The 25,433-nt window shown below is 37.8% G+C and overlaps 3 protein-coding genes across 5 annotated transcripts; 1 reads left to right on the top strand and 2 right to left on the bottom strand.

Annotated features, from left to right (window-relative positions):
• The first annotated feature begins 5,803 nt into the window (after positions 1-5,803).
• Positions 5,804-6,673, top strand: LOC141845787 (uncharacterized). Its single transcript, XM_074733796.1, has one exon. The coding sequence runs from the start codon at positions 5,804-5,806 to the stop codon at positions 6,671-6,673; it is 870 nt and encodes a 289-aa protein (XP_074589897.1).
• A 3,236-nt stretch (positions 6,674-9,909) lies between these two features.
• On the bottom strand, positions 9,910-10,999 carry LOC141846704 (uncharacterized). 3 transcript variants are annotated; one of them, XM_074734740.1, is made up of 3 exons: positions 10,839-10,999; positions 10,483-10,633; positions 9,910-10,413 (listed from the first exon to the last, which is right to left on the bottom strand). In XM_074734740.1, the coding sequence occupies exons 2-3, from the start codon at positions 10,567-10,569 to the stop codon at positions 9,961-9,963; spliced, it is 540 nt and encodes a 179-aa protein (XP_074590841.1). In that variant the 5' UTR covers positions 10,570-10,633; positions 10,839-10,999; the 3' UTR covers positions 9,910-9,960. The 3 variants fall into 3 exon arrangements, with proteins under 3 accessions (XP_074590841.1, XP_074590843.1, XP_074590842.1); XM_074734742.1 differs by having other exon boundaries at positions 10,483-10,597; XM_074734741.1 differs by having other exon boundaries at positions 10,483-10,591.
• Positions 11,000-15,838: 4,839 nt separating this feature from the next.
• On the bottom strand, positions 15,839-23,887 carry LOC141846385 (uncharacterized). Its single transcript, XM_074734416.1, has 9 exons — positions 23,701-23,887; positions 23,146-23,226; positions 21,106-21,223; positions 20,939-21,033; positions 20,167-20,238; positions 17,737-18,075; positions 17,495-17,600; positions 16,567-16,738; positions 15,839-16,106 (listed from the first exon to the last, which is right to left on the bottom strand). The coding sequence occupies exons 1-9, from the start codon at positions 23,722-23,724 to the stop codon at positions 16,019-16,021; spliced, it is 1,095 nt and encodes a 364-aa protein (XP_074590517.1). The 5' UTR covers positions 23,725-23,887; the 3' UTR covers positions 15,839-16,018.
• Positions 23,888-25,433: the final 1,546 nt, after the last annotated feature.

The raw sequence follows: 25,433 nt of genomic DNA, 5'->3' as shown, positions 1-25,433 counted from the left end.
CACCTTCCCTTCCCTTCCTGGAAGAAAGGGAGATTGCCGCTAGCCTCATCGCTGCACTGTTATCTACCTACCTTCCCTTCCTTCGTCCCAACTACTTCTCTCGCGTCGATCCAACGGTCGGCGCTTAAGGTTCGTCCACTTGCTGCTGCACCATTGCCCGAGGGCGTATATTAATCTCTTCTCCTGCACTTAGTTATATATTATTCTGGTTGCATGTCGAATTATCAAACCATTAGTCAACAGATCTTCAATGTAACTCACGTACTATTATTGCTCTTGTCGATGAAAAGACCTAAGAAAAAGTTGAAATTATACGGATATTTTTGATAGGTCATTCTAACGCTCAAATCAGTATTAATAGAAGAGGAGGTAAACTTCAGCAGCTTCATACATTTACATGTGAAGAGGAAGAAGAAGAACAAATATATGAAATTGTTGAAGTTTGCCGGGGGCATTTTCATATCTGTGGGAGGGTTTATGTACTTACAAGAAGGAATATTCACATCAGTCTGGAGGCAGACCTTTGTCGGGGCCGAGAGGATATAAGTTCTGACGATTGTTAACAAGTGCCCCAGACGTGAGGCATTTGGGGGAACGATCCTATCAACCTCGTAATTCCCCTGTGATTTGGCATTGCTGGATTATTCTTACATTTTGGTTGCATGTGCAGACACAAGGGATCCAGGAGATCGATTGAGTATGACAACCTCATAACCGCCCTGACATTCTAGCAAGGCTCACACGCTTGAGGGATTTTGGTAGCTTCTATGAGAGGTCAAGATAGGGATGGCCGAGAGACCGAAAAAGATGGAGTAACCGAGATGGCCGAGCTCGAGGTGGCAGAGACAAGATCGAGGGAGACGGCTGAGAGACCAAGATGGTCGAAGTCAAGATGGCAGAGAGATCAAGGGAGATGGCCGAGAGACCGATATAGTCGAGATCGGGATGGCCGAAAAATCGAGGGAGATGACCAAGAGACCCAGATGGTTGAAGTCAGGACGGTCGAGAGATCGAGGGAGATGACCAAGAGACTAAGATGGTCGAGGTCAGGATGGGCGAGAGACTGAGCTAGATGATCAGATCGGGACGGTCGAATGGCCGAGATGATCGAGAGACCGAGATAGTCGAGGTCAGGATGACCTAGATGCCTAGAAAGATAGAGTGCCCGAGGTGACCGAGCTCAAGGTAATCGAAACTGAGAGAAATGGCCGAGGTGACTTAGGTCGGGACGGTCGAGAGATCGAGATGATCAGGTCGAGACGGCCAAGAGGCCGAGATGGCCAAGTGGCCTAGATGACTCAAGTTGGGACGACCGAGAAATCAAGATGGGTCAGGTCGAGATGAGGACACTAGTCCACATAAGATTGACTATTGACTTTCTATCTTGACATATCTACTCGTCCCTTAACCGTTGCTGCCACGTAAGGCTACCCAGAATCCACCATATCATATATCAAGATGCCAAATCTTGAAATTCGCAGTCTGTATTAAACTTCTATTGTTTGGCCAGAGCCTGAAACTATCTATATATTCAGCATCATGTCACTCCTCATTTTGATTTCTGATCATGAAACTTTCTTCAGTGTCCATTCTCAACTATTGATTTGCACCAGGAGAAGGTATATAACCTTGCAGTTAAAACACTTAAATTTAAATATACAAGAAATTGAAAGTTGTTTGTCATACATTTCTCACACAAAATTTGTGTGAAAATCAATTTTCGCATGTACCAATAGCATGTTTGGTACAGATATGAAAAACTAGATTTGTAATAAAATATGTTGCTCCAATATTCCACCACAAAAATTTACGGAATTAGCGACGGACCAATTCCGTCGCTAATCGGTCGTTAACGTCGGTTAACGACCGATTAGCGACGGAAATTGACCGTCGCAAAAAAATCGGTCGTTGACGTCATCTTAGCGACGGAATTTTAAATTCCGTCGCTATTTAGAGACGGAAAATTCATGTCGTCGCTAAAAATTAGCTACGGAATTATATTCCGTCGCTAAAACTTAGCGACGGAAAATATTTCCGTCGCTAAGTTTTAGCGACGGAATTTATATATTCCGTCGCTAATTTAAAAAATAAAAAACAAAAAAAATAATTTTGTAGCGACGGAATTTTAAAATTCCGTCGCTAAATATCGGGAAAAAAAAAATTAAATATTTAGCGACGGAATTGTAAAATTCCGTCGCTAATGGTTTTTATAAAATAAAAAAATAAAAGTCCCCAGTGTACGACGGAAGTTTATTGTTCCGGCCGTTTATTTTTTTTTAATTTAAAATATTAGCGACGGAATAGGTTAAATTCCGTCGCTAATAGGGTATTTTTTTTTTAAATTTTTCTTGTTTTTTCAATTTCCCTGTTTACATATACATACCAATAAAACAACAAAAATAAATGTTCAACATCTAATACAACATCTTGTAACACAACATAAATATAAATATAAATGTCAATCATCTAATACAACATCTTGTAACAAAAATGTCAAAAAATGTGATACAATAACATTAATATATCTTTTCAAAATTGTTAAGGCCCATAAAGGCCCATATACCCTGTTATCTATATATAGTTGTCTATACCTATTGTATTCTAATGATTCCATATTCATGTAACATGGTATCAGAGCAAGTCGATTGGGATTAGGTTTATTCGCCCTAATCTACCGCCGCCGTCAAAATTTTTTTTTTCTTTCTCCACGCGCCGTGACTCTCCCGTCCCGCTCTTCCGCGCGCCTCGTCTCCACTGCAGCAGCCGTCTCGTCGCCTCGCTCTCCTCGCACGCCGCCGTCGCCGCGTGAGGAATTACCAAACCTAACTCACCAAACCCGGTTTTCTTCTTCGCCTGAGCAGCGCTGTGCCGTCCGCGCCGTACGCCGCTTCGCGGAGAGCCACCATCGTTGATCGCGTGAGACGCGATCCCGTCTCCAGCCCATCTGCTGCCGTCGCGCGACAATCTCAGCTGCTTTTCTGACAAAGCTCAGACAAAAGCAGATTCTTCTCCACGCGCGCCAGTGATTCCGCACGCCGCCTCCCTCCCCGATCGCTGTCGCCATCGCGACCGACCGTTCTTCCTCATCGCGAACGCGGGGACGCCGCCTGATCCCGAAGCCACGCGACGCCGACCTTCTTCTTCCTTCCGCCGTTCCCGAAGCCCTCCTGATCCCGAAGACGCGACATCGGCCTTCTTCCTTGCTCGGCCGCAACACTGGTTTTTCGCAAGCCCTGTGCACCCACTCCGCCGACCGCAATCCCGGTTCCCTGTCTGGTCGTGATTGCGCCTCACCGTTGGCTGCCTCTGCTCCGTCTAGGCCTCAACCTCTGTTTTGGTTGGTCCTGAGCAAGCTTCCTGTTCTGTTCCAGCCTTTGCTGTTCGTCCACCGGATTAAGGGCTCTGCTGGATTGGATCCCTCTGGTCTGTGGAGGATCTGTCGTAGGATTCTGCCGCCACTTGTCAGAAGCCTCTTCTTCTTCTGTGTGGGGGCTTCCCTTGCCGCCGCTGTTCATTGCCAGAGTAGAGGAAAAGCCACAGCCGGCTATTTGGCTTCCTCATTTTCTGAATTTCAGTAACAGTAGCCCCCTCGTCAAGGCTGAGAAACTCCGCAAGATCTAGCCTTCCACCTTGGACTGACTGATCAGGGAAACTTCTGTCAGGTTCTTCCTATTATTTTGGTAATAATCACGAACATTTTTTTTAACATGTCTTCAATGAATGTAAATGCAATTATTATTAATATCACCTTAGATGGTCAGAATTATCCAGAGTGGGCTTTCTGTGTAGAAACTGCATTAAGGGGTTATGATTTACTTTTTCATTTAAATGAATCTCCACCTGTGCTTAAGAATGATGGTAGTAATGCTGCTGCAATAACAGAATGGCATATTAATGATAGAAAAGTGATGGCTGCCATGGTCAATAGTATTAAACAATCCATGATTATGAGTCTTTCTAAGTTAAGATCCACTATTTGTATGGAAGTAAATTAAAAAGTTATATTACTATGGAAAAGGTATATTCGATCCCTGTCTATTTCAATAAATCTGTTCCGCAGTAACTAATTCAATCATACCTCGTGAGCAAAAATAAGTGTAACATGAGGACTTTTCAAGAGGTTATTGATTTTAATACTGCTTATGTTCAAGCATATGTTTAACTTCGAAGTTCTTATGGGATCTAAGGTATTAGTAAAAAAAAAAGTTTGGCAAAGGAAGTGTGTGTTTTTTTAATTTATGAAAGATAATCTATCTGCAAAATTAAAAAGTTTGGTCTGGTCATTTGAATATTGGAACGACAGCACAACTAAGTTACTCATCTACAAGTGCACCACCACTCATCCACTGACCTCCAAAGCTCCGGCACCACACAGTCCATGACACCTCAATGACTTCCCAAAAGGCCTGCAGCTGCTTCGATGGGTCGCCTTTTTTGGTCAGCTTTAGGGCCAACATTGGGGCATTTTGAAATCTGAAAGACAGAGAAGAGGAGTTCCAAAGCTTCTCTAAAGAGTTGAGTTGATAAATGATACTCCGTAATAATCTATCTTGGATTATGAAAAATTGGATAGGCAGGGTTAAGTCAGTACAGAAGGAGATAGGGCTTGGTATTTTAAGTTTTGTAAGCTAGTATGCTAGGAGTGGAGGATTATTCATCTTAATTCGTAATTGCCCTTTCGATAATAGAAAGAAAACTCAACCTAAGGATCTAATGGCTCCGCTGTAAACGTTTACATATATTATTTTGTTCGATTATAAAAATTATTTTGTTTGATAATTCATGCATTCAAATCAATAGAAACGAAAATCATTGTTACAAAATAATTTAAGTATCATAAAGAACATCATTATATAAAAAGCTAACAAAAGATATCTGATAATCAAAAAAATATGTATACTCACACTCGTACAATTATCTTTTTTATTTTATTAATTTTGCTCTAAACTTCTTAAACATTGGAGGGATTTTGCCAAGACATAATTGGCGCTCTCTGACTAGATATTAACCTTGAATAGGAAAATTCTTCTATTTGATACGAAGAACATATGGAGTGCTTGGCCACTCGATATCCAAGTAGTATTTGACGGACAAAATCAACTATGTTATGATAAGAAGAAAACATCATCAACAATATTAGGAAATCAACTATGTCATGATAAGAAGAAAACATCATCATCAATAATATTGTAGGATGCGATATTTTTTTACAGCATCAATAAACTTCAGTGAAAATGGACTTGAATTGAATGCTCCAACTACACCATACAATCGGTCACTATTCATGAGGAAGTAAATCAAAAAAATTATAATAAATCATGATGAAAAAAAATATATTGTTCGACTTCAAACTCTCACCTTCAAGTCTTTAAATTATAATAAATCATGATGAAAAAAAAGATATTGTTCGACTTCAAACTCTCACCTTCAAGTCTTTGATGAGAATCCGTTGAATATCTAATTTGTCTGTTTATATCTTCTTACCAGGGCGACGATAGAATCGTTTAACGTGAATGAAATCACCTTTCTTTTGTGGCCATTGCTACCTCGACCTGCATTCAACTTGTCACCTTTTGCGAGGTGCGAGCTCGAAGAGCGCTCATCTTTTCATGCAGCAGCTTTTTCTTTCTCAGACACTGTAAAGGAGCCAGTCATGCAGGGCCTTTACCACAGCCCCACACTACAGCAATGGCTTCGAGAATTTGGATATAGAAAGCCTGCATTTGCTTTCTTTTCCTTGCTTTTATTCCCCATCTTCCTCTTATAAATCGCGAACCGGCCACTGTTCTACGATGCAAAGGCCATGGCTTTCCAACAGAAAAGGGAGTCCTTGGAGGAGGGGGAGGAGGAGGAGGAGGAGGTGTCCTTGTCGCTCTCTGATTTTCCGGCGTCCTCCGGCGAGGATGACTGCGCGTGCAAGTCTAGCGACGATGCAGCAGACGAGTTTGAGTTTCAAGTATCGGCTGCCGGCGGACTCCTCCGCGGCGCGGGGGAGGCAGAGATGTGCGTGGCCGACGAGGTGTTCTTCCAGGGCCAGATTCTTCCCCTGCGGCCCTCTGTCAGCTCCGACAGCGGCTTCCTCAGCCGCGGGGCGAGCCGGCGGTCGGAGTCTCTGGACCAGTATTACTCGTCGGCTATCCTCGGCTTGGGGTTCCACAGCACGAGCCGGAGCAGCAGCAGCAGGAGCAGCAGCAATGGCAGCGGGATGAGCAGGAGCCATTCGTCGAACAACTTCTACGCGCGCCCGAGTCCGACGCCGCGGATCCGAACACACAGAAAAACAAACGCCGGCCGGAGGAGCGCGAGCTCCACGCCGCCGGGATGGGGAATATTCCGGCTTGGGATCGCCAAAGCCCCTGAGATCGAACTGCACGACATCATGCTGCGGAGGCCGAGCAACGGCGCCCGAGGCGGCGGCGTCAGTGCCAGCGCCAACAATGCAGAAGCAGACCACGCGAAGAAGGAAAAATCCAAACACAGCAAGGGCAGGGCGGCGCAAAAGAAGCCCTCCGGGCGCGGCCTGATCTGCAGGTGCTCGCCGGAGGCGGTGGAGCCGGTCGCCGCGTTGACGAAGCAAAAGGCGGCGGAGGCGAGGTCCAAGAATCTCAGGCTATTTGCCCGGCTGCATCAAGGGCGATCATATACAAAGGCAGCAACAGCAGCAAGGTGCTAATTAGCAAGATATCCCTTCCTGAATCCAATTCACCATCAGCAATTGGCTCTTGAACATCTCTGTTCTTCTTTTTCTTCTGAAAAACAAAACTATTTTCTTCTACTTCTGAAATCTTGTAACATGCTTTGATGATAAAATCCTCTTTAGAAGAAATACAAATATGGAACTCCTCGCTTCTCGCGTCCATATCTGAAATTAATTACTACTGCTAAAATGAAGAACACCCCATGAACACTAGACAAGTCTTCCAGTGAGAGATATTACAGATTACAATGAATGATGGAGGAAGCACTCGATCATTCGGAGAACACTAGTATTTATTTATTTATTGTCCTCTGTTCTTGAGACAAAGTGATGTGGAACAGTGGAAGTTTATGCTTTGGAGGGCTGCTGAAAGATTTTGTGTGGTGAATCCAGTGAACTCGTTGTCAAAGTCAACGCTTTGGAACATTCTCTAGAGGGATTGGTCAAAGTTCAGGTTGTTGACTATTCTTTTAAAATGTTTTGCTATGAACTTAGAAAAAAGAAGAAGAAGAAAACAATCATAAGACTGAAGAAACTATATTGTTTATCCTATTGTATATTCATTATTATGTTCATCAGATACATTGGTTAGAATTCAAAGTAAAATGGATGTCATTGCATAATATTAAACAAAGTAAACTGAATGCTTTCTTCCTTGAATTGATCTTCTACCTCCCTTCTTTGCATTGGTTAAAACTTTGCTTTCAAGTTTTCAGCCATAAAGTAACTAGGTTACTAAGCTCGAAATCATCTAGTTTTCTTTTATCGAGCTTGAGCTCGACTCATTTAGATACATAAGCAAGCTCAATTAGGCTTCGACTTGTTTAAATAGGTATTGACGCAACTTGCAATCCTTACCCAGACATATATTCCTGAATGGATCTACTTATGTTAACAAGAGATGTGACTAGATATGCAAAAGGATAAATCAAAGGACAAATTATAGCTCTGAAACTTAAGAAGTCTGCATGACAGATCTCAAAGTATTGCAAATTGAGAACAACATATTTGAGTACATCCTCATAAAACTCAAGTCTCCATGACTTGAGAGATGTCACAGATTGGGAACAGTCTCTTGGGCACATCCCCTAATGGGTTCCGCAGTTAAGAAGTATGTGTACTCAGGAATGCATGACCTTGGAAGTTTATGGACTCGAAAATGCATGGTCTCGAAAGTTTGTGGACTCAGAAGTGTGGAGACTGGAAAGTGTGTGGACTTAGAAGTTCATGGACTCAGAAGTGTGTGCACTTAAAAGTTCGTAGATTCAGGTGCCTTCTGAGTACCTGCTCCTTCTTACCACAATTGATTGACAACACAGGAACATCTAGGTGTGGGAACATCCTCCTTCCATTATCATCCAGGTTGCAAGAACATCCATGTGGGAACATCTTTTTCACACTTCGTACCCTCTGATTGTTTTACTTTATTATTTCTATTGACATCTCTTTTGCTAGCAATACAGCAAAGGGTGTCATCACCTAGGCCACGAGAACATTCCCGTAGGAACATCTCTTCCACACTCTGTATCCTCCGATTGTTTTACTTTATCATTTCTATTGGCATCTCTTTTGCTAGTAATTCAGCAAAGGACATCATCACCCAAGCCATGAGAACAGTCACCCACATCTCTCTCACACTTCAATCCCTCCGACCATTTGTCTTATTATCTCCACTTAGCTCTCCTTAAAACATAGTCTTTGTAGCAGTCCGCATGGGGAGTGCAAGAACAACAAAGAGGCCATGAATGTAGCAGTCACTGCTGGGTTAGAGGTCAGCAACTAGCAACTAGATGAAGAGTTGTCAAATCCGTTATAGTGAAAGGAGGTACTCTTATACTTTGACTATACTTTTCAGTTGACTTCCACCTAGCACCACCATGTTGGGTCCAAAAGGTGACCAATGCCTGAAGGTTGACTTCCGTCTACCAACATGCTAAAAGTACATGAAGTCAAGGAATGTTCCACACATGAGATGGCAATCATCCCCATGCTTGAAGTTCTTCCCTGCCCATACTGTAACAAGATGGCTGGTATACGTGGTTGTCCACATGGAGCTTGACTTCACATAAGTTCATTGAAGCAGGGCTAGCCATTTCATCAACTTAGAGCATATGTAATGCTGCCCCGTTATAACACATTAAAAAATAAAAATAAAACATGTGGGACCCACCTGTACCACATGAACACGTTCAAACTATTGAACGCGTTCAGTGGCTACCATTGCCACATGGGCACATAATGCTGACTCATCCTCTCTCTCTTTGTTATTAACGCACCATTAACATGCGTTTGAGATGCTCTTAGCCAAGTAAAAAAGCAGTGGATTGACTTGGTCAATCACTGTACTTCTTATACTTCTAACTCAAGCTCTTCCCCAATTGAAAACTCTCATTCTTATAGCTTGCCAAAGCCCTTCCTCCAAGGGAGGCAACTCTCATTCCCATTCAAGCCTTTCCCTTGAGGAAAGCAATTTTCTTCTTCAGTATTGTGCTGACTTAAGCAACGAAGGGTTGAGTTGGCGCCGCCGACCTACCTCACCGACCCCCGCTCATCGATGTTGATATCATAGATCAAGTGCTGTTAGTGGTGTCAAAAATGAACCTTAGCTATCAACTCGATGCGAGTCAATTCAAAAAAAATTGGATTAGAGTTGGATTCGGATTGAGAGTTTTTGAGTTGGATTGAGTTCAGATTGACCTAGGTTGATCTGAATTTAGATATTTTTGGATTAAATTAAATTTTATTTTAAAAATTATGATATTTTATGTACATTAATAGTAAAATATTAGTATGACAATGATAAAGTATTGAGATAAAAATAAAGAATTATTAGAGAAATAGCAAAAAAAAAAATCCAAGTCAGTCAGATTATTCGGGTTGGTTGAGTTATCTAAGTTCAGGTTTAAAATTTTCGAGTTGAATTTGGGGTGGAATTTTTTGTAAGTATCCTCGCTTCGACTCGACCCAAATCCATCCAACTCATTCGAATTCACACCCCTAAGTGTGGCAGACTACTACCAAAGTATGATGGACTACTATCGAAGTGCGGCAAATTGCTATAGGCGTACGACGCAACGAAGTGCGGTGGACTGCTATACTGGAGACCAACTTGACTACCTAAGATCGAAGATTCTATCAGTATGAACCTGAACTAAGTTGTATGACTAGGATCGGAGGTCAGGGAGCTGGACGGGAGATTTTAGACCCCATCATGTATGTTTTTCAACATTGTAGAATTGATTGTAATATGTTTCAAGTTTTCATTACAATCCTAAAGAAGCCACCATGCTGTGTTGCTTATTACAGAGGAAGAGCCAAGAAGGCTGCTTCAGTTCATGCTGTCTCATTTGCTCAATCTTTAAATCTGCACTCTTCCTTTTGCCTCCGAATCTTCCGAAATCCTGAAGCACAACCCACTCACTGTTCTTCAGCTTCCTGCCGGCCGATTCGCCTGAGGTCGAAGAGAAACTTGATCCTGAGTGTGAATTATATGAAGCACTTGTCTTCTTCCATTGACTTCTACTGCTTCCAGTAGCAAGTGTCAGCTCCAAGTCACTACTTTCTTCATCCGGATCAAGCTTTGGTTCTTCATAGTGTTCAGGTGTCCCTTTGCCTGAGCTGCTAGTTCGATCTGTTTGTCTCAAGAACTTGCAGTTTGGCTGTGCATCTCTCATCAACAGTTTCTGAGTTCGGTACACGCGATGAAGTTCCTGGACCTGGATCAGAACTTGTGTCAATTTTCATTGTGTATCAGAGTTCAAATCAGAAGAGGAAGCAAGTTCTACCTGGTGCCTGAAAGTTTCTTCCTGCTTCAGCATCACCTTCTTCACTGACATGCATTCTTTGTAATCCTGATCGAGAAATCCTTCCATCTGTTCTAGTGATTCTTGTTGGCTAAATCTTCCAGGAAATGATCTCAAACAAGGATTCACTTATCTGTGAAAAATTGCAGATGCACAACTACTGAAAATTCTAACAAATCTAGTGTTTGAAATTGACTTCAAAACGAGGATTTTGATCATTTTTTTGTTGGATTCTGAGGCAGAACATGAAAGGTGAAAGCCAAGGAGCCATCTGAAGAAGAACCACTCAAAGAACTCAAAAACTTCCATGCAGAATTGGAAGAATGAATAATCCTCACCTGAGTTCTTCTGTCAACCAACTTCCTCAGCAGATCCTCAGTTTCTCTCACAACTCGAAGCCATGACTTGCTTGGAATGATAAATCTGGCATGGAAGATGGAAGATGCTCTCACTGGAATAATTTAATGGCCTCTCATGAGCATGCCAAACACATCCCAATACCTTGCCTCCAGGGAAAAGATGCCTAAGGATAACAGTTTAATAGTTTAAAGGAAAGCTACAGGAGTCCCAAAGGGGGCAGAAACAACAAACTAACAGATAAGTTTGCCATGGTAGGCTCCAGGATTTGCAGCCACCATTAAAGTGAAGGATTACTCTTCTGATCAATGAAAACTAGGCTCCAATGCGATTGATTGGGAAATTAACATCAGTTATGCCCTGGGGGCAAAGTCGGATTACTCGAGGGCTCCAATGCGATTGATTGGGAAATTAACATTAATCTCGGATTAAAAGAAGTTAGCTTCAGTTTGACATTGAAAATTTTGTTTATATTAGATCACAATCATAGGGATTGTAAATCTGTATGAGAGACTCTCTCTTGTTCTACAGGGATGTAAATTCAGGATCTGAATTACATTAACCTAGTTGACTTGTGTATGAGCATGATTTATTGCGTTGAATGTTGGACCGATTGGTGCTTAACATAGTTCCTTGCTTGACAGCTCAACCTTCTCAACTCACTTCAGCAAAAGATTGAATCCATCACCCCAGCAGTCCCACACGATCGACCTTACGACCATCTATGAGGAAGTAAATCGGAAAGTTATAATTGGTTACTATAGGGGAGGGCATTGTCTCGCTTTCGTCAAGATTCGACTGGAATATGTAGGCCTCTAAACCTTCTCAACTCAACATCTTGGAGTTGTAGGTCAAATTGAAATGCAAACTTATAACTCAAATTACATTAAACTTAGTTGACTCGTGTATGAACATGACTTATCGCATCGAATAATGGATTGATCGGTGCTCAGCATAGCTCCCTACTTGATAGCTCAACCTTCTCATCTTAGCATCTTAGAGTTGCAGGTCAAATCGGAATGCAAACTCAAGATACAAATTACATTAATCATAGTTGACTTGTGTATGAGCATAATCTATTACGTCGAATGATGGGTCGATCGATACTTAACATAGCTCCCTGCTTAGTAACTCAACATCCTAATTTGTCCTTCTCAACTCAACATCTTGGAGTTGTAGGTCAAATCGGTGCAAACTCAAGATCCAAAATTACTTTAAACCTAGTTAACTCATGTGTGAGTATGATTTATCGGGTCGAATGTTGGATCGATCGGTGCTCAACATAGCTCCCTGCTTGACAGCTCAACCTCCTAATCTGTCCTTCTCAGCTCAACATCTTGGAGTCGTAGGTCAAACTGAAATGCAAACTCAAGAGTTAGATTATATTAAACCTAATTGACTCGTGTATAAACATAATCTATCGCCTCGAATGTTGGACCAATCAATGCTCGACATATCTCCCTGCTCAATAACTCAACATCCTAATTTGTCCTTCTCAACTTAGAATCCTAGAGTTGTAAGTTAAATCAGAGTGCAAACCCAGAACCCGAATTACATTAAACCTAATTGACTTGTGTAAAAGCATGATCTATCGTGTCAAATGTTGGACCAATTGGAACTCAACACAGCTCCTTGCTTGCAGCTCAACCTTCTCAACTCAACTCAACTTTCTCAACTCAGCTCACGGAGTTGTAGGTTAAACCGAGATGCAAACTCAGGATCCGGATTACATTAAGCCTAATTGACATAGATCTCTGCTTGGCGGCTCAACCACTTAACTTGTCCTTCTCGGCTTAATCTTCCCAGGTCATGAGCATCCTTTAGCAGGTCAAATCCATCTCAACAGACTAATTTTTATTATCTCCGGCGGCGAGCCAATAATTTTAAAACAGAGACTGTCCAACAACAGATGAGAGTCGATAGGCTAAGACAGTGACATCGATCCAATAGAAGTCAGGGATTTGATTAACATAGTCGACCTTAAACAGTTGAGATAGATCCAATTCAACAATGATGAGAGTGGAACAGTGTGACAGTGCTCTTCGAGTGCAATAAAGTTTCTTAATAACTATCTGAAGCCATTGTAGCTTCAATTAGGTCAACAAACACACACACACACACTTAGCAAATCTTAGCTCATGCATGCCTTCATTTCCTTGAGAAACAACAGACACCAAAGGTCTGAAAAGAAACAATAAATGAGCAGGAATTTGCAGAGCCAGATATGAACTGGAAATGAATTGGAAACGACAAGAATTCATTGATCACTTCACTGATTATTTCCACTCTTTCTCCTCTGTTTTTCTTTGATCAGTTGTCGTCACTTCACATGGAGACTCAATCTCCGGGATTTTAATAGACAGAGGAGGGCCGGGAGAGGAGAGAGAAGGCCGACATGGGCGCACGCGCTGCCGGCGAAGGGTGGCGCAGCCGTAGGTGGGGCGGCTCCACCACCAGTGGTCCAAATGGCAGCGGTATCCAATCCGCCGAGGCAGATGTATGGCCATCACATTTATGAATATTATTTTATGAAAAAATAAGCAAAAAAAAATCTCAAAAAAAAATTTTCAAGTGGAAATCAGAAAGTGCATACGGCGGCCAATCAGATGCCCACCCCATTTGAAAGAAAATTTCTATAAATATACCGTAGCTGGAGATCGAATTGCGGAATATTATTTTATGAAGCGCAAGAGGTTGATCGATGCTGATGACTTCGACTAATAAAAATTATTCATTTTCTTAATTTATTTATTATTATTTTTAATATCAACCCTCCGATAGCCATGCCAACAATGAATCGGACATGTTAATTCGATCAAATCCGATCTAACTAGAAAAAAATTAGATTATAAGATTGAGTGTTTTAGGATTCAGATTAATTGTTTTGAATTTAATTAAATTCGGAACGGATTCGGATAGACCTAGATTTAAATTTTACAAAAAAAAATTTAGAGTTAAATCAAATTTTATTTTAAAAATTAAAATATTTTATATAATATTTAGATAAAAATAAGGATTTATTAAATAAAATAATTTTTAAATTATTCAAGTTAGTCAGATACGAGTTCGGATTAAATTTAAAATTTAAAATTAAATTCAAATTTAGATTGAAATTTTTTAATAATATTTTATTGCAATTCAATCAATTTAAATGATTTGATTTCAAATTTCACCTATCAAATAAATTAAAAAAATAATTTGTAATGTGACATCTCAAAAAAAAATGATAAATCCCACTAATTACATTTCAACGTCATTTATTATTTAAACATCTATCGTACATAAACTACCTCAAAGTGCATACACTACATAGATTTTGAATCTTAATTATTTAAGAAAAATACTCTATCTTTTATCACACAAACATTCATTTTCCCAATTTGATTATCTTCATCGCCATTTTTTATATATTTTACTCTTCAAGAATTATCTTTTTATTTTAATATTTTACCCTCTAAAGTCCATCGAAGCAGAGAATTATTATATTTTAATGATTTTATCTTCTGGTGAAATCCGTCACCTCCCCACACGATCGGCTTCACAATTATCTAAAGAGGTAAATCTGCAGTTGGTCAGAATTATTATATTTTAATGATTTTGTCAAACTATAATTAAAGATGTTGTTAGGCATTTTCATAATTAAAGATTTTAATATGAAGACCCCACCACTTGATCAAACATATAAAAATTTAAGGGACAATTAATGGATAGAAATAAAGTTTAATTTTCTGATAAAAATATACTTTTTTATATTTTAATAAATAATGTTATATATATATATATTATTTCTTTTCAACAAGACCTTTCAATTATTTACCCCAGAAAAAAAAACCAACCAAAAGAAAATTAAGAAATAAATCATTGAAGTGTTCTTTTAAAAGAAAAATAAAACATAAAATATGAGGTGCCAGGTGCCATCGTCAATTTTTTTATCTAGATATTTAATTTTTAAATAGATTAATTTTGAAAATATTTCATGATAGGAAACACGAATGGCACACATCATTATCAAAATATTATCTTTTGAAATTAATCTTACGATGCACCACAATTAAAAATATATTCATGAATATTTAATTAATCGTGGAAACACTTTGTCCTTGCCCAGGGCATCACTTCTTATCTTTTTCGGGTGGATGGTACGTACTACGTAGGACCCATGTTCTTCCTAAATTTAAGGATTTGATAGATCTGCATCCACAAAAACATGTCGGATTCGGATTGGAATAGATCTGGTTGCAATCTTATCGTTGGATTCGATATTTATCGGGTGGATTTGCACGTTGCGGTCTTAGATTTTGTCTGCTTGCCATGTACGGAATCAAATCATAAGAACTGACAGATTCTTTAAATAATTTTTAATATTTAATTTAAAAAATGAAAATAAATATATTTTTTTACACTTGACGGATGATACCCAACATAATATCTCTCTCTATATATTTTTTAAAAAATAAATAATTTTTTAAAAATAAATTTAATTTTAGTATTTACTGTGACAAATGATAATCAACTTCATAAAATAAATAAGTAAATAATCTACCCAAAAGGAAAAAAAATTTAAAAACCAATAAAGTGTGTGTCTCCGTTGGAACCAACAGTGACATTAGCAGATTCACGAAAGGACGAACAATCTATGAATATCAAGATATTAACAAAAGGGAAAATTATTGTAAAATATCTGTTTATGAAGTATGAAGTCACACACTCAGAACCCAGTGAAATGTTTGAATTACTTGAAAAGATAATTGCAGTAGTACAAATATCCAAGTGTCTGGTTAAGTACCTGTAGACAATACATGAGCAACAGATGGAATTTGCTTGACGTCATTAGAATTTAGAAATTCAAATACTTTGTCATACAAGATTCATTCACCAGAACATCATAACAATCAAGCCTCCAAAATGCCCAGAAAATGGGCCATGAAAAATTTTGTGCATGATTCATCAAAGGAACTAAAAGTCTTTGTTGGGCATGGACAAGTACATCAATTTAACATTTAGTGCAGTTAATACTTCAACAACACACTGCTCTTTCTGAATGCCTGTCGTGCCTCAAGAAATCATATGACAGGAGTGCGCAGTAAGAACAAGAAATTGGCATTTGATGAACTATGAAGCACCACGATACAAACTGCCATCGAAGAATGAAAGACAGTACCTACTGGAGCTCATCTTCTTGTGTGCTTTCATCTAGACTGTCCTGTGCCAATCTGTAGTATAATATTCCCATTGTCGCCATGCATGCCCTGCTCGCAAAAACCATTCTTCCAATAAGCATGTGGACAGAGATTTTCGTTTGCAGTTTCTATCATCATGATTACACGAGTCTAGTTTATAAACCATATAAAAGCAATAACCTCTAATTAACATGTCATAGTTTTCAGATTGGAAAGCAATCTATGTAATGATAAGCTCTTAAGACTTTGAACGGCCTCTATGTATCTGAAATTTGAAAAACAGTCAAATTGTTGGGTACTTGTTTATCAAGTAAGACATGTCATTTCAATCTTCTTAGCTAGCAAATGAAAAGCTTAATAGATCATAGTTCCTGGAGAGACATTGTTGTTGTCAACTTTCATAAAGATACTAAGTTCCACAATTTACATGCATTTTTTTTTATCAAGAAAGATTTCTTTTGTACAAAAGATGGCAAAGCATTTGGAATAATCAATAAACCAGATAAGCAAGAGCAGGAGGAGGAATTACATGATTGCCATAATGAGTAATATTTTCCTGGGGTCCATCCTTGAAGATTTTTGATGTCTCACTTTTCCTTCATGTGCACCATTACGTGGTGCTGGAGAAGTTACTGGTAGAGTAGGCAATGCATTTGACCAGAAAGGTAGCAACATCCTTAGAAACTTGTTGCGAAAGGGACCTGCAGCCAGTAAAATCAGCGAGCTATAAATTAAAATAAATTACTGCTAGCTAGTACATGAAGGTCACTTTTATCAATCCAAGCCAATCTCACATCCAGACCATAAGATTAAGAGAGTAAAGATTACCGAAGGCTAACACATCAGTGAACTGAATCCATAGTTCAATTATATATAATATTCTCATCCAAAAGCAGCATTTCTCATTATTCTTTTTTGGTAATGATACGTATTGAACTGCTGAATAGCTGCAAAATCCATAGTGAACCATATTGTTTGGGCAACATGAAGGCCCATTTTTATCAAATTTCCAGATGTAAATAATCTAATAAGTGGATAGTCCACATGCAAAAAGAATTCATCTGGAGACAATCTAGGCTGCAGTCTGTTGCTAGGGGCCTAGAATTGATTTGGAGTACCATTCTGGTGACTCAGGACACTGCCACTCTGGAATCACCATCTTTCACCTTGCACATAGCTAACAAATGCATGTATAACCTTATATATAACTATATATCAATATACAGGGTAGATTATTGGCCGTCCTTTTCCTAAAAAGAACAATGTATTAGTTGTCCAAAAGCACCCAAAATCCAAAGAAAATGCACTTTCCAATTCATGTTTTTTATTCGTTGATGAAACCAGTTATGCAATAGGAATTAAGTCTATGATTAACAGTCCAATTCACATAGGTAATATATATCACAACCATTCAGATAACTCGATGTAAACACAGAGAGAACCTGCCATTATCTTACCTCGTCTTGTGTACTTTTTGTTTGTTCCATCTTCATCATCTGCATGATATGATGATTCAGAATATTTCCTATCATTGTAAGTTAGCTTCCTTGTAGTAGCCCCTGGCTGTACAAAAGATAAAATTTAGCATACTATTAGCATTACTGAAGACATTGAAGGATAGAAATATCAAATTATATCATTGAACATCCTATGCAAAAAGGTTATTGCTTCAAATAAGACCTAGGTTCACCAAACTCACAGTTTTGATAAGACGGGGCTCTTGATCTTTCATCAATTGGTGTTCTAAATCATTAGGACCATCAACTTCAACAATCTCAGATTCAGTAACCTTGGAAGAACCCACTCCAACAATAGAATTATATACTTCATCTAAGTACTTGTCATCTGTAGCTGGTGATGATATTGTTGGTGTTGAATCCTTATCAGAATAGACTGAAGTTGCTCCACCTTTGTCTTTCTCTTCAGCCACAGATGTGCGAACCAGTGGATCAGAAGTAAAAGCAGGAGGAGGAACTCGGTGCTCTAATGCAGGAGGTGAAACTGCATGATTTCCAAATACATTTTTCTCCAAGCCACTCTGCAACAAGTTAGACAGAATATAGTAACTGTTCAGAAATTCAAAGAGCATGAACTTCAATATTCTGAGTGGAGGATGCTAATGGGAAATAAAAGCATCTAGGAAAATAAACAATAGTTGGAAAATACAAGATAATCACTGCAACTGAATCTCAAACATCTTTGACTGAGTCATAGTGCAGAGAGGAATGGATATATGGTACTTGTGGCTAGAAATTCAAGTAATTTCCAGTTGCTATCTTCTAGTGATACATCATGTTGCTGATTGAGTTCACCTGAACCAAAGTTTAAGTTTAGCTAAGTGTTACATTGTCCTTGCTAATGCTCTATAATTTCATATGCAGTTTCTTCAACTAAGTCTAAGGGGTTTTTAGCTCAGAGCTGGAGATTTCTAGAACCTGAGACCAGCAAATGGCCACAATATTTACTCTTGAATAAACTTGCACTTCACTGTAAAGGAACAATGTACCACTAACAAGTCAGAAGGCATCAGAATCTGTATGTTTTTTTTAAAGCAACAATCTAATCATCCAATGGAAAGACACAGATATGACAGGATATCAATAGTGAAAGAAATTGCTATTACATCATTCCAGTTTATCTTACTATTATTTTAGAGTGATCCTTATTCCATGTTCTCTATGGTGCATCTTTCAAACTTGCCAAATTTCATTCAAATTCCACTAACAGTTACTCTAATGTTGCTTTCAGCTAACTTAATTATAACCTTTTCGCTGAAAAAAAGAAACATACACATAGGACCAGGCCTTAAAAACTTGAAACTTTATTAGACATAGGGCTCTAATGAATCAAGTTTTTCCAATAAAAGTATTCAGTTCTAAAGTAGCACTTATAAACATGGTAAATGAGCAAGCGCAACCAGTATCTAGTTATTGGGTTAGATAAACAAACAAGTTTCTCCCATAACTAAAATAAAATTAACAAACAAGCTCAGCTTGTTACAACTTGAGAAGAGTTCACAAGAATGAACACTTCTTTTATTAGGCTAAGACAGTAGTCAAGCTCAAATCTTGGCTCACAAATTAGTAAGGATTGTTAATTATTCCGATTTTTAAAGCTTGAAGCTTTAGGTACTGTTCTTTATGTCTGAAAAAAAATAATCAAGCTACAACAAGGTAAATTATGAATAAATACTGCTTATGAATGGAACAAAACAGAAAAAGACTATTTCATGATCCCACTGTTAAGAAATTATAAGGAACAGATCATTAGAGAATATAGAAGAATAGTTACATAGAAGCAGGTATGTCAGATGCAGGTCCAAAGGAACTAAACTATGATGGGCCTGGTCAATTTGGAACTACTACCAAATTTTCAAATAACAATACTTACTGGTCAATTAAAATTTAACCTGAGCCTCTGTAAATTACTGTACATTCTATTATACCAATAAATACTCCCAGTAAGCCATTACTGTCATTTTCTCATTTTTTAATTACATATTCAATGTGTTAAAGCCCAAGGGGAATCCCAATCCAACCCAAAATGGCAAGGCACTTATGGTGGAGGAATTCTTAATATTTACATATGCCCAAGGGCTTTAACTCTAAACGCAAGGCAATAGGTGGAGGACTCCTTGAAACTTAAACATGCTCAAGGAGTATGTGGGACTAAGAGGAGTTATCTTATTCTATCACAAAGCATATAACAATGCAGGTTCTAATCCCATATAAAAAGGACAGTTATGCTAGGCCCTGACTAGCAGTACAAAACAATGGAAAAAATCTTTTTAGCATGCACCAAAAGAAATGAATAATAAAAACTCTTCTGAAAACTCCAAATGATTGGTAATTAAGGCTTGATAATCTAGCATGTGCGTTACAAAATCAACAAAACTAAAATTAATAACCTAGTTGATACCTTAAATAGCAAATAACAACAACTTCATAGTAAATCTAAAAACAGTCGTACTGCATTTAAAAGACATAACAAGAAATTGATGGATGATAAACCACCAAAACAAAGAGGGTAAATATCACATCTTAGAGTATGAAACTTGTAGGCGATAGATTCATAATAGCAACTAAAAGAATATACTAGTAAGTAAACATCTAAAAACAGCAGGCTTTACTTGAATTATTGCTTCCTTAAGCTTTGAGTGCAAACGAGATCCTGTATCCTTGATACTTATAGGGGGCCATATCTGCAACAAAGTGTTAATTCAGACATGAAAAACTCATCACTATTTCCAGGGTAGACTTCTCAACTAAACATATGCCATATAATTTTTATTTCAGTTACTGAAAGCCCAAGGAATCACATGTATTACTTGATTTTAGTTAAAATAAATAGCAACAAAGTTTAAGCCTACTGACACTAAGCATATCAAGGAAAGTGTAAATCATAAGTTATTCAGTCTTTTACAAGAAATGAAGATTAACTAATAACATAAAAATATTTAGTATGGTCTCCCATGTATCTGATGCATGGAAACCACATATTTGAATTCAATCAGAAAATCCCTTTTTGAACCAAACATTTTAAATGTTTTGGTCATTCTCCTTTTCCCATAATGTCCCTTGCTAATTGTTCAAAATTGGAGGGCCAAAATAAATGGTGCATAATGGCCTGTAGTCGTATTTGCTTTGAATCATCAAAATCACTATAAACATGAGAAAAAACATTTAAATAAAACATTTTCCAAAAACACCATCCATATGTGCACCAAAAATAAAGGCCAAAATAGTGCATGAGTTATATAAGGACAATTGCACAGATGAATAGGCATCATTCAATTTTTGTATTTTGACAGAAAACAGTAAGGTATTAAGTCTTACCCATAACTTGATAACTGATGATGCAACTGAAAAACACTTTATAAAAGGTTTGTTAGTATAACTTACAGGGGTAGAACATGTGGGACAGACATATCCTGCAGGTGCAGTTTGAGGTGGGAAGCTTTTAATATGTGAGACCAAGCAACTCGTGTGAATAAGATCTGAATTAGGAAAATCCAAAAACTAATGAGCATTAGTTTTCAAAAATAAGTAAAGACATAAAAAGAACTTACGCAAGCAACCCAATCGTGTAGCTTGATCCTTTCCTTCTTCCAATGAAGCATTGCAAAAAGAGCAAGTTGGTGGCCAGTCATATTCCCCATCAACAACCCAATCAGAGTACTTTTTCACCTAAAGATTCAAAAATAAAGTTAAGTGGTTAGACTATTCACTAACCTAGACTTATGTAAACAGAAAAGTGTGTTGGTTAGCAAGAAGAAAACAAATATCTAGAGTACTTTTTCACTAAAGATTCAAAAATAAAGTTAAGCGGTTAGATTATTCACTAACCTAGACTTATGTAAACAGAAAAGTTTGTTGGTTAGTAAGAAGAAAACAAATATCATGATCATACTAAAGTTACCAGAAGATGCTTTCTACATGGAAAGTTGCAACACAAACTTAAACCCTAGCTCAAAGATGGAAAATTGAGGAAAAATAGTTGAAGATTTAACATAAATTAAATTGTTACACATTAGAAGGGGAGCCTTGATGCAATGGTAAAGTTGCTGTTATGTGACTTAGTGGTCATAAGTTTGAGTCGCGGAAATAGTCTCTTATAATGCAGGATAAGATTGTGTACAATAAACTCAATGTAGTCCGACCCTTTCCTAAGACCTTGGAGCTTTATGCACCAGACTGTTGTTTTATTTCATTACACAGTAATTATAATTGGACAAAGTAAGTAATAATAATATAATTATAAATAAATGCTTTTAAATTTTAATTGTTGTCTATAACTCAAGTACAATTGTTTCTCGGTAATTTATAACATCCTTTGTCAAACATAGAAAAGAAAATCACCATAGTCAAGAGAACAAATAGCAAAACCACAATAGATCTCTCACTTCCAAAATGAACAATATCTTGCAAGCGCATAAGTCTGAATTGTTGAACAAAAATAACCTTGTCGGTGATCATCATAATGGGTGTATTATTCAAAATCTAACAACACAAGCAACAAGGGGTTAACTATCAAGTTTCACAAGCTAGAATAAACGACATCCTTCTCTCCTTCTCACTCGCTACACATTAGATTGTTAAAAACTGCATATGTAATTAGACTATTAGAGTCAAAAGGCCTAGATCCAACAGCATTTCTTCCGACACATCTTTGTGTTCTTATCAAACAATGGATCCTCAAGTTGATGTACAACATGATCAATTTGAAACCATACCTGTCACAGTCCATGTCTCAACAAAGGAGTAATTGTTGGGTAAATAGTAAGAGGTGTTCTCAGACAAATTAAAGTTGTACTAAAAAGGTCTTAACCTCTTCAACTTATAGTGGTATATATAAATTGTATTCTGGCAAGTCCTAAAGCCTAGTCCCATATGAAAAAGCATCTATAACAATGTCATTATGCTCAACAATAACACAATAGGTCAATTGATGAAATTCATGTAGAGATGGAGTTGACGTGTGCCCCTCTGTTAGTACCTATACTATTCATGAATCTCCATGTGGTTATCAATTAATTAATTTTATATTCAAAGAACCAAAAAATCAATGATATTGAAATATTTATGTTAAACGAATTGCAGACATCCTCGTGATTGAAGAAAGAAGCCAACTCCTTGGCAACAGTGTAAGTGCCATATCAATGTACCCGAATTTGTGGCTTGCAATCACAACATAAAGTGATAAAAGTCTTGACACTAAGATACAAAGCATCAACCTAAACTCATATTATTGAAAGAAGGAAACTCACTATTCTGGATATCATCATCTATGCAAAATAAGGAGGATGTGAATTATGTATTTGTTGAACAATGAGTGGAAAAACAGGGACATCTTTGCAACTGATTTGCAGCATTCAACAAGAACCTTAGTTTGTGCACTTATCTCTAGTTCTTTGTATCGAAGGTTATCTATGTAGCATATAAATGAGAATGAGTCGAATTTGGCATACGCAAGAACTGGCCGTCTGAGGTAAATAGTTAAAACATAGTCGAAGAGCACATCAGAATGATTCCAGTTATAAATAATGGCAGATTTGTAATTGAAATGAACTCCAAATTACACCAGAACTAAGTTAATATGAAATGAGTACCACACAGATTTGATGTTCCGAGAAACATATGCATTCTCCGCAGACAGGAACTTTGTGGACAAAGCAATAAAGCCTGGTTGCCTGCAAACCAAAGATCCATCGGTAAAGGAAAAAATCCACCAGCCAAAAATTATCAAATGCACAACATATTTTCTCTTTCAAGAACAAATAGAGCTCTCTATAAAACATATCCATTGATCATAATTTCAAAATTATCCTCTCTCAATAAAAATTTCGCCAGAAACCGACGCCCTATCAAAGTGCCCCTGGAAAGGATAGCATTTCGTTGCCACTAAGAAATCCTAGCTCAACTAAATCGAGATAAAATGACAATTCTAATCAGACTCCGAACACGACCTAATAACAAAAATTCAACCAAAAACCTGCCATCTTTTTCACTTTCAATTTTGCAAAGGCCCAAAGGCGATAGCCTCGAAGTTCCGGACACGATTTTGAACCGACGGAAGGATCAAAAGGGAAGGATCTAGAACACAAATTAACATATCTTCGCAGTGATAGCAACTGGAAAAGCAGTGGAATCGTATCCAAAATTACCTTGCGGCATTTGCAGACAACCATCGCCTAGATCGAAGATCTACCAAGTGCCGGCGAGAAACAGAACGGCAAACCAACCGATGAAGGCTTGAGATCAGAGCGATCAAGGAAAGCAACGTGAAGCCGACGAGCGACGAAGAGATCTGGGATTGAATCAAAACGCCGAAGCCTGGAGAGCAGATTTCATATATGCTCAGAATTCGGAAATGAAATGAATCAAAGTGGATAATAAATAAATAAATATATCAAACATAAAGGTTATATCGATTTAAATTAAAACAAAATAATTGTATAAAATCAATTAATGATTTTCTATAATTCATTATTCTTCAATCTGTTTTATTGGTAATAAAAGTTAAAACAAAATAATAGAGTGGACCTGTCTGTGACAACTATACATGTCAATGATATAACGATAATTAGGATTAAACTATTAAGAATTAAATCTTATTTGGAATTTTAAATATATGTATTATTAATATATATATATATATATATATATATATATATATATATATATATATATATATATATATATATATATATATATATATATTGCTTAGATTATAAAATATAATTGAGTTAAGGATATACTAAAAAGTGTGTTCCTCTTTCAAAAAAATATTAAAATAACATAACGACCATAATTTGATATTTAAAGTACTCCTTTGTGTTCTATCTTTGAGTAATTTTTATCAAAGTTATTTTAAAATTGTGTAATTTTAATTAAAACTATCTAAGATGGTGGTATAATTTGAGTCAAAATTATTTCTCTAAAATAGTATAATTTTAATTAAAGTCACTTAAGGTGGTATAACTTTAGTTATTGATGTCCCGTAAAAGTGGTGCAATAGTAAATAACAAGAAGATGAGAAGTTAAATTCCACGTGGGATGAATATCTTGAAAGTCACTTTTGACTATGTATAAATTATGCTTTAAATGAATCAGAAATGAAGACCATCTATCATTATGATTAATCAAAATAAAATTTAGATAATATTATCAACGAGTTAAATCAAATTAAATTGAATTTTATTTAATAAGATAATCAAATCAAATTAAATTAAGCAATTGAAATAATTATTTCAAAATTTTAACATAATATCTGAATTTAAAAAATAGATGGATATTGATACGGTGGATTCTGATTAACTTTACGTGGCAGAGAAGGTCAAGGGGTCGAACTGATATGTCAAGTCAAAAAGTCAATGGTTAAACTTGAGTAGACCAACGCCTCCATCCCAACCTGAGCCGCCTCAGCTATTCGATCTCTCGGTCACTCCATCTCATCTTGTTTCGACTACTCAGTCATTTGACCACTTAGCCTCTCGGCCATACGACCTGTTAGTCGTTTCGGTCACCTCAACCTCGATCGCTTCAGCCACTCCACCTCATCCCGTCTTGGCTAATCAGTCACTTGGCCACTCAGTCTCACGCCCATATGGCCTCTCAGTCGTCTCGACCACTCGACCATCCTAGCCTCGACCGTCTTGGTCCCTCAACCTCTCGGTCATTCAACCAATTTACCTCTTGATCACTCGACCCCTTAACCACTCAACAACTTGATAGCCCACCCCTCGGATGAATTAGTTCCTCCACCGCTCATCCTCTACGAATCCCTCAGTTAAGTGGCCCGCTTGGTCTCCACACCTCATCTCAGCCATTGCCCTCGCCTTATACAGAAACTGTCAAAAATCCCCTAACCGTGCAAGGTTTGCCAAGAGGTCAGGAC

The sequence above is a fragment of the Curcuma longa genome, chromosome 15 (genome assembly GCF_044706935.1).
Source record: "Curcuma longa cultivar G26 ecotype Majalengka, Jawa Barat chromosome 15, ITB_CL_G26_1.1, whole genome shotgun sequence".
Taxonomy (NCBI): Eukaryota; Viridiplantae; Streptophyta; class Magnoliopsida; order Zingiberales; family Zingiberaceae; genus Curcuma; species Curcuma longa.
Note: the sequence above shows the minus strand (reverse complement) of the source record. Positions and strands in the feature narration are given on the sequence as shown.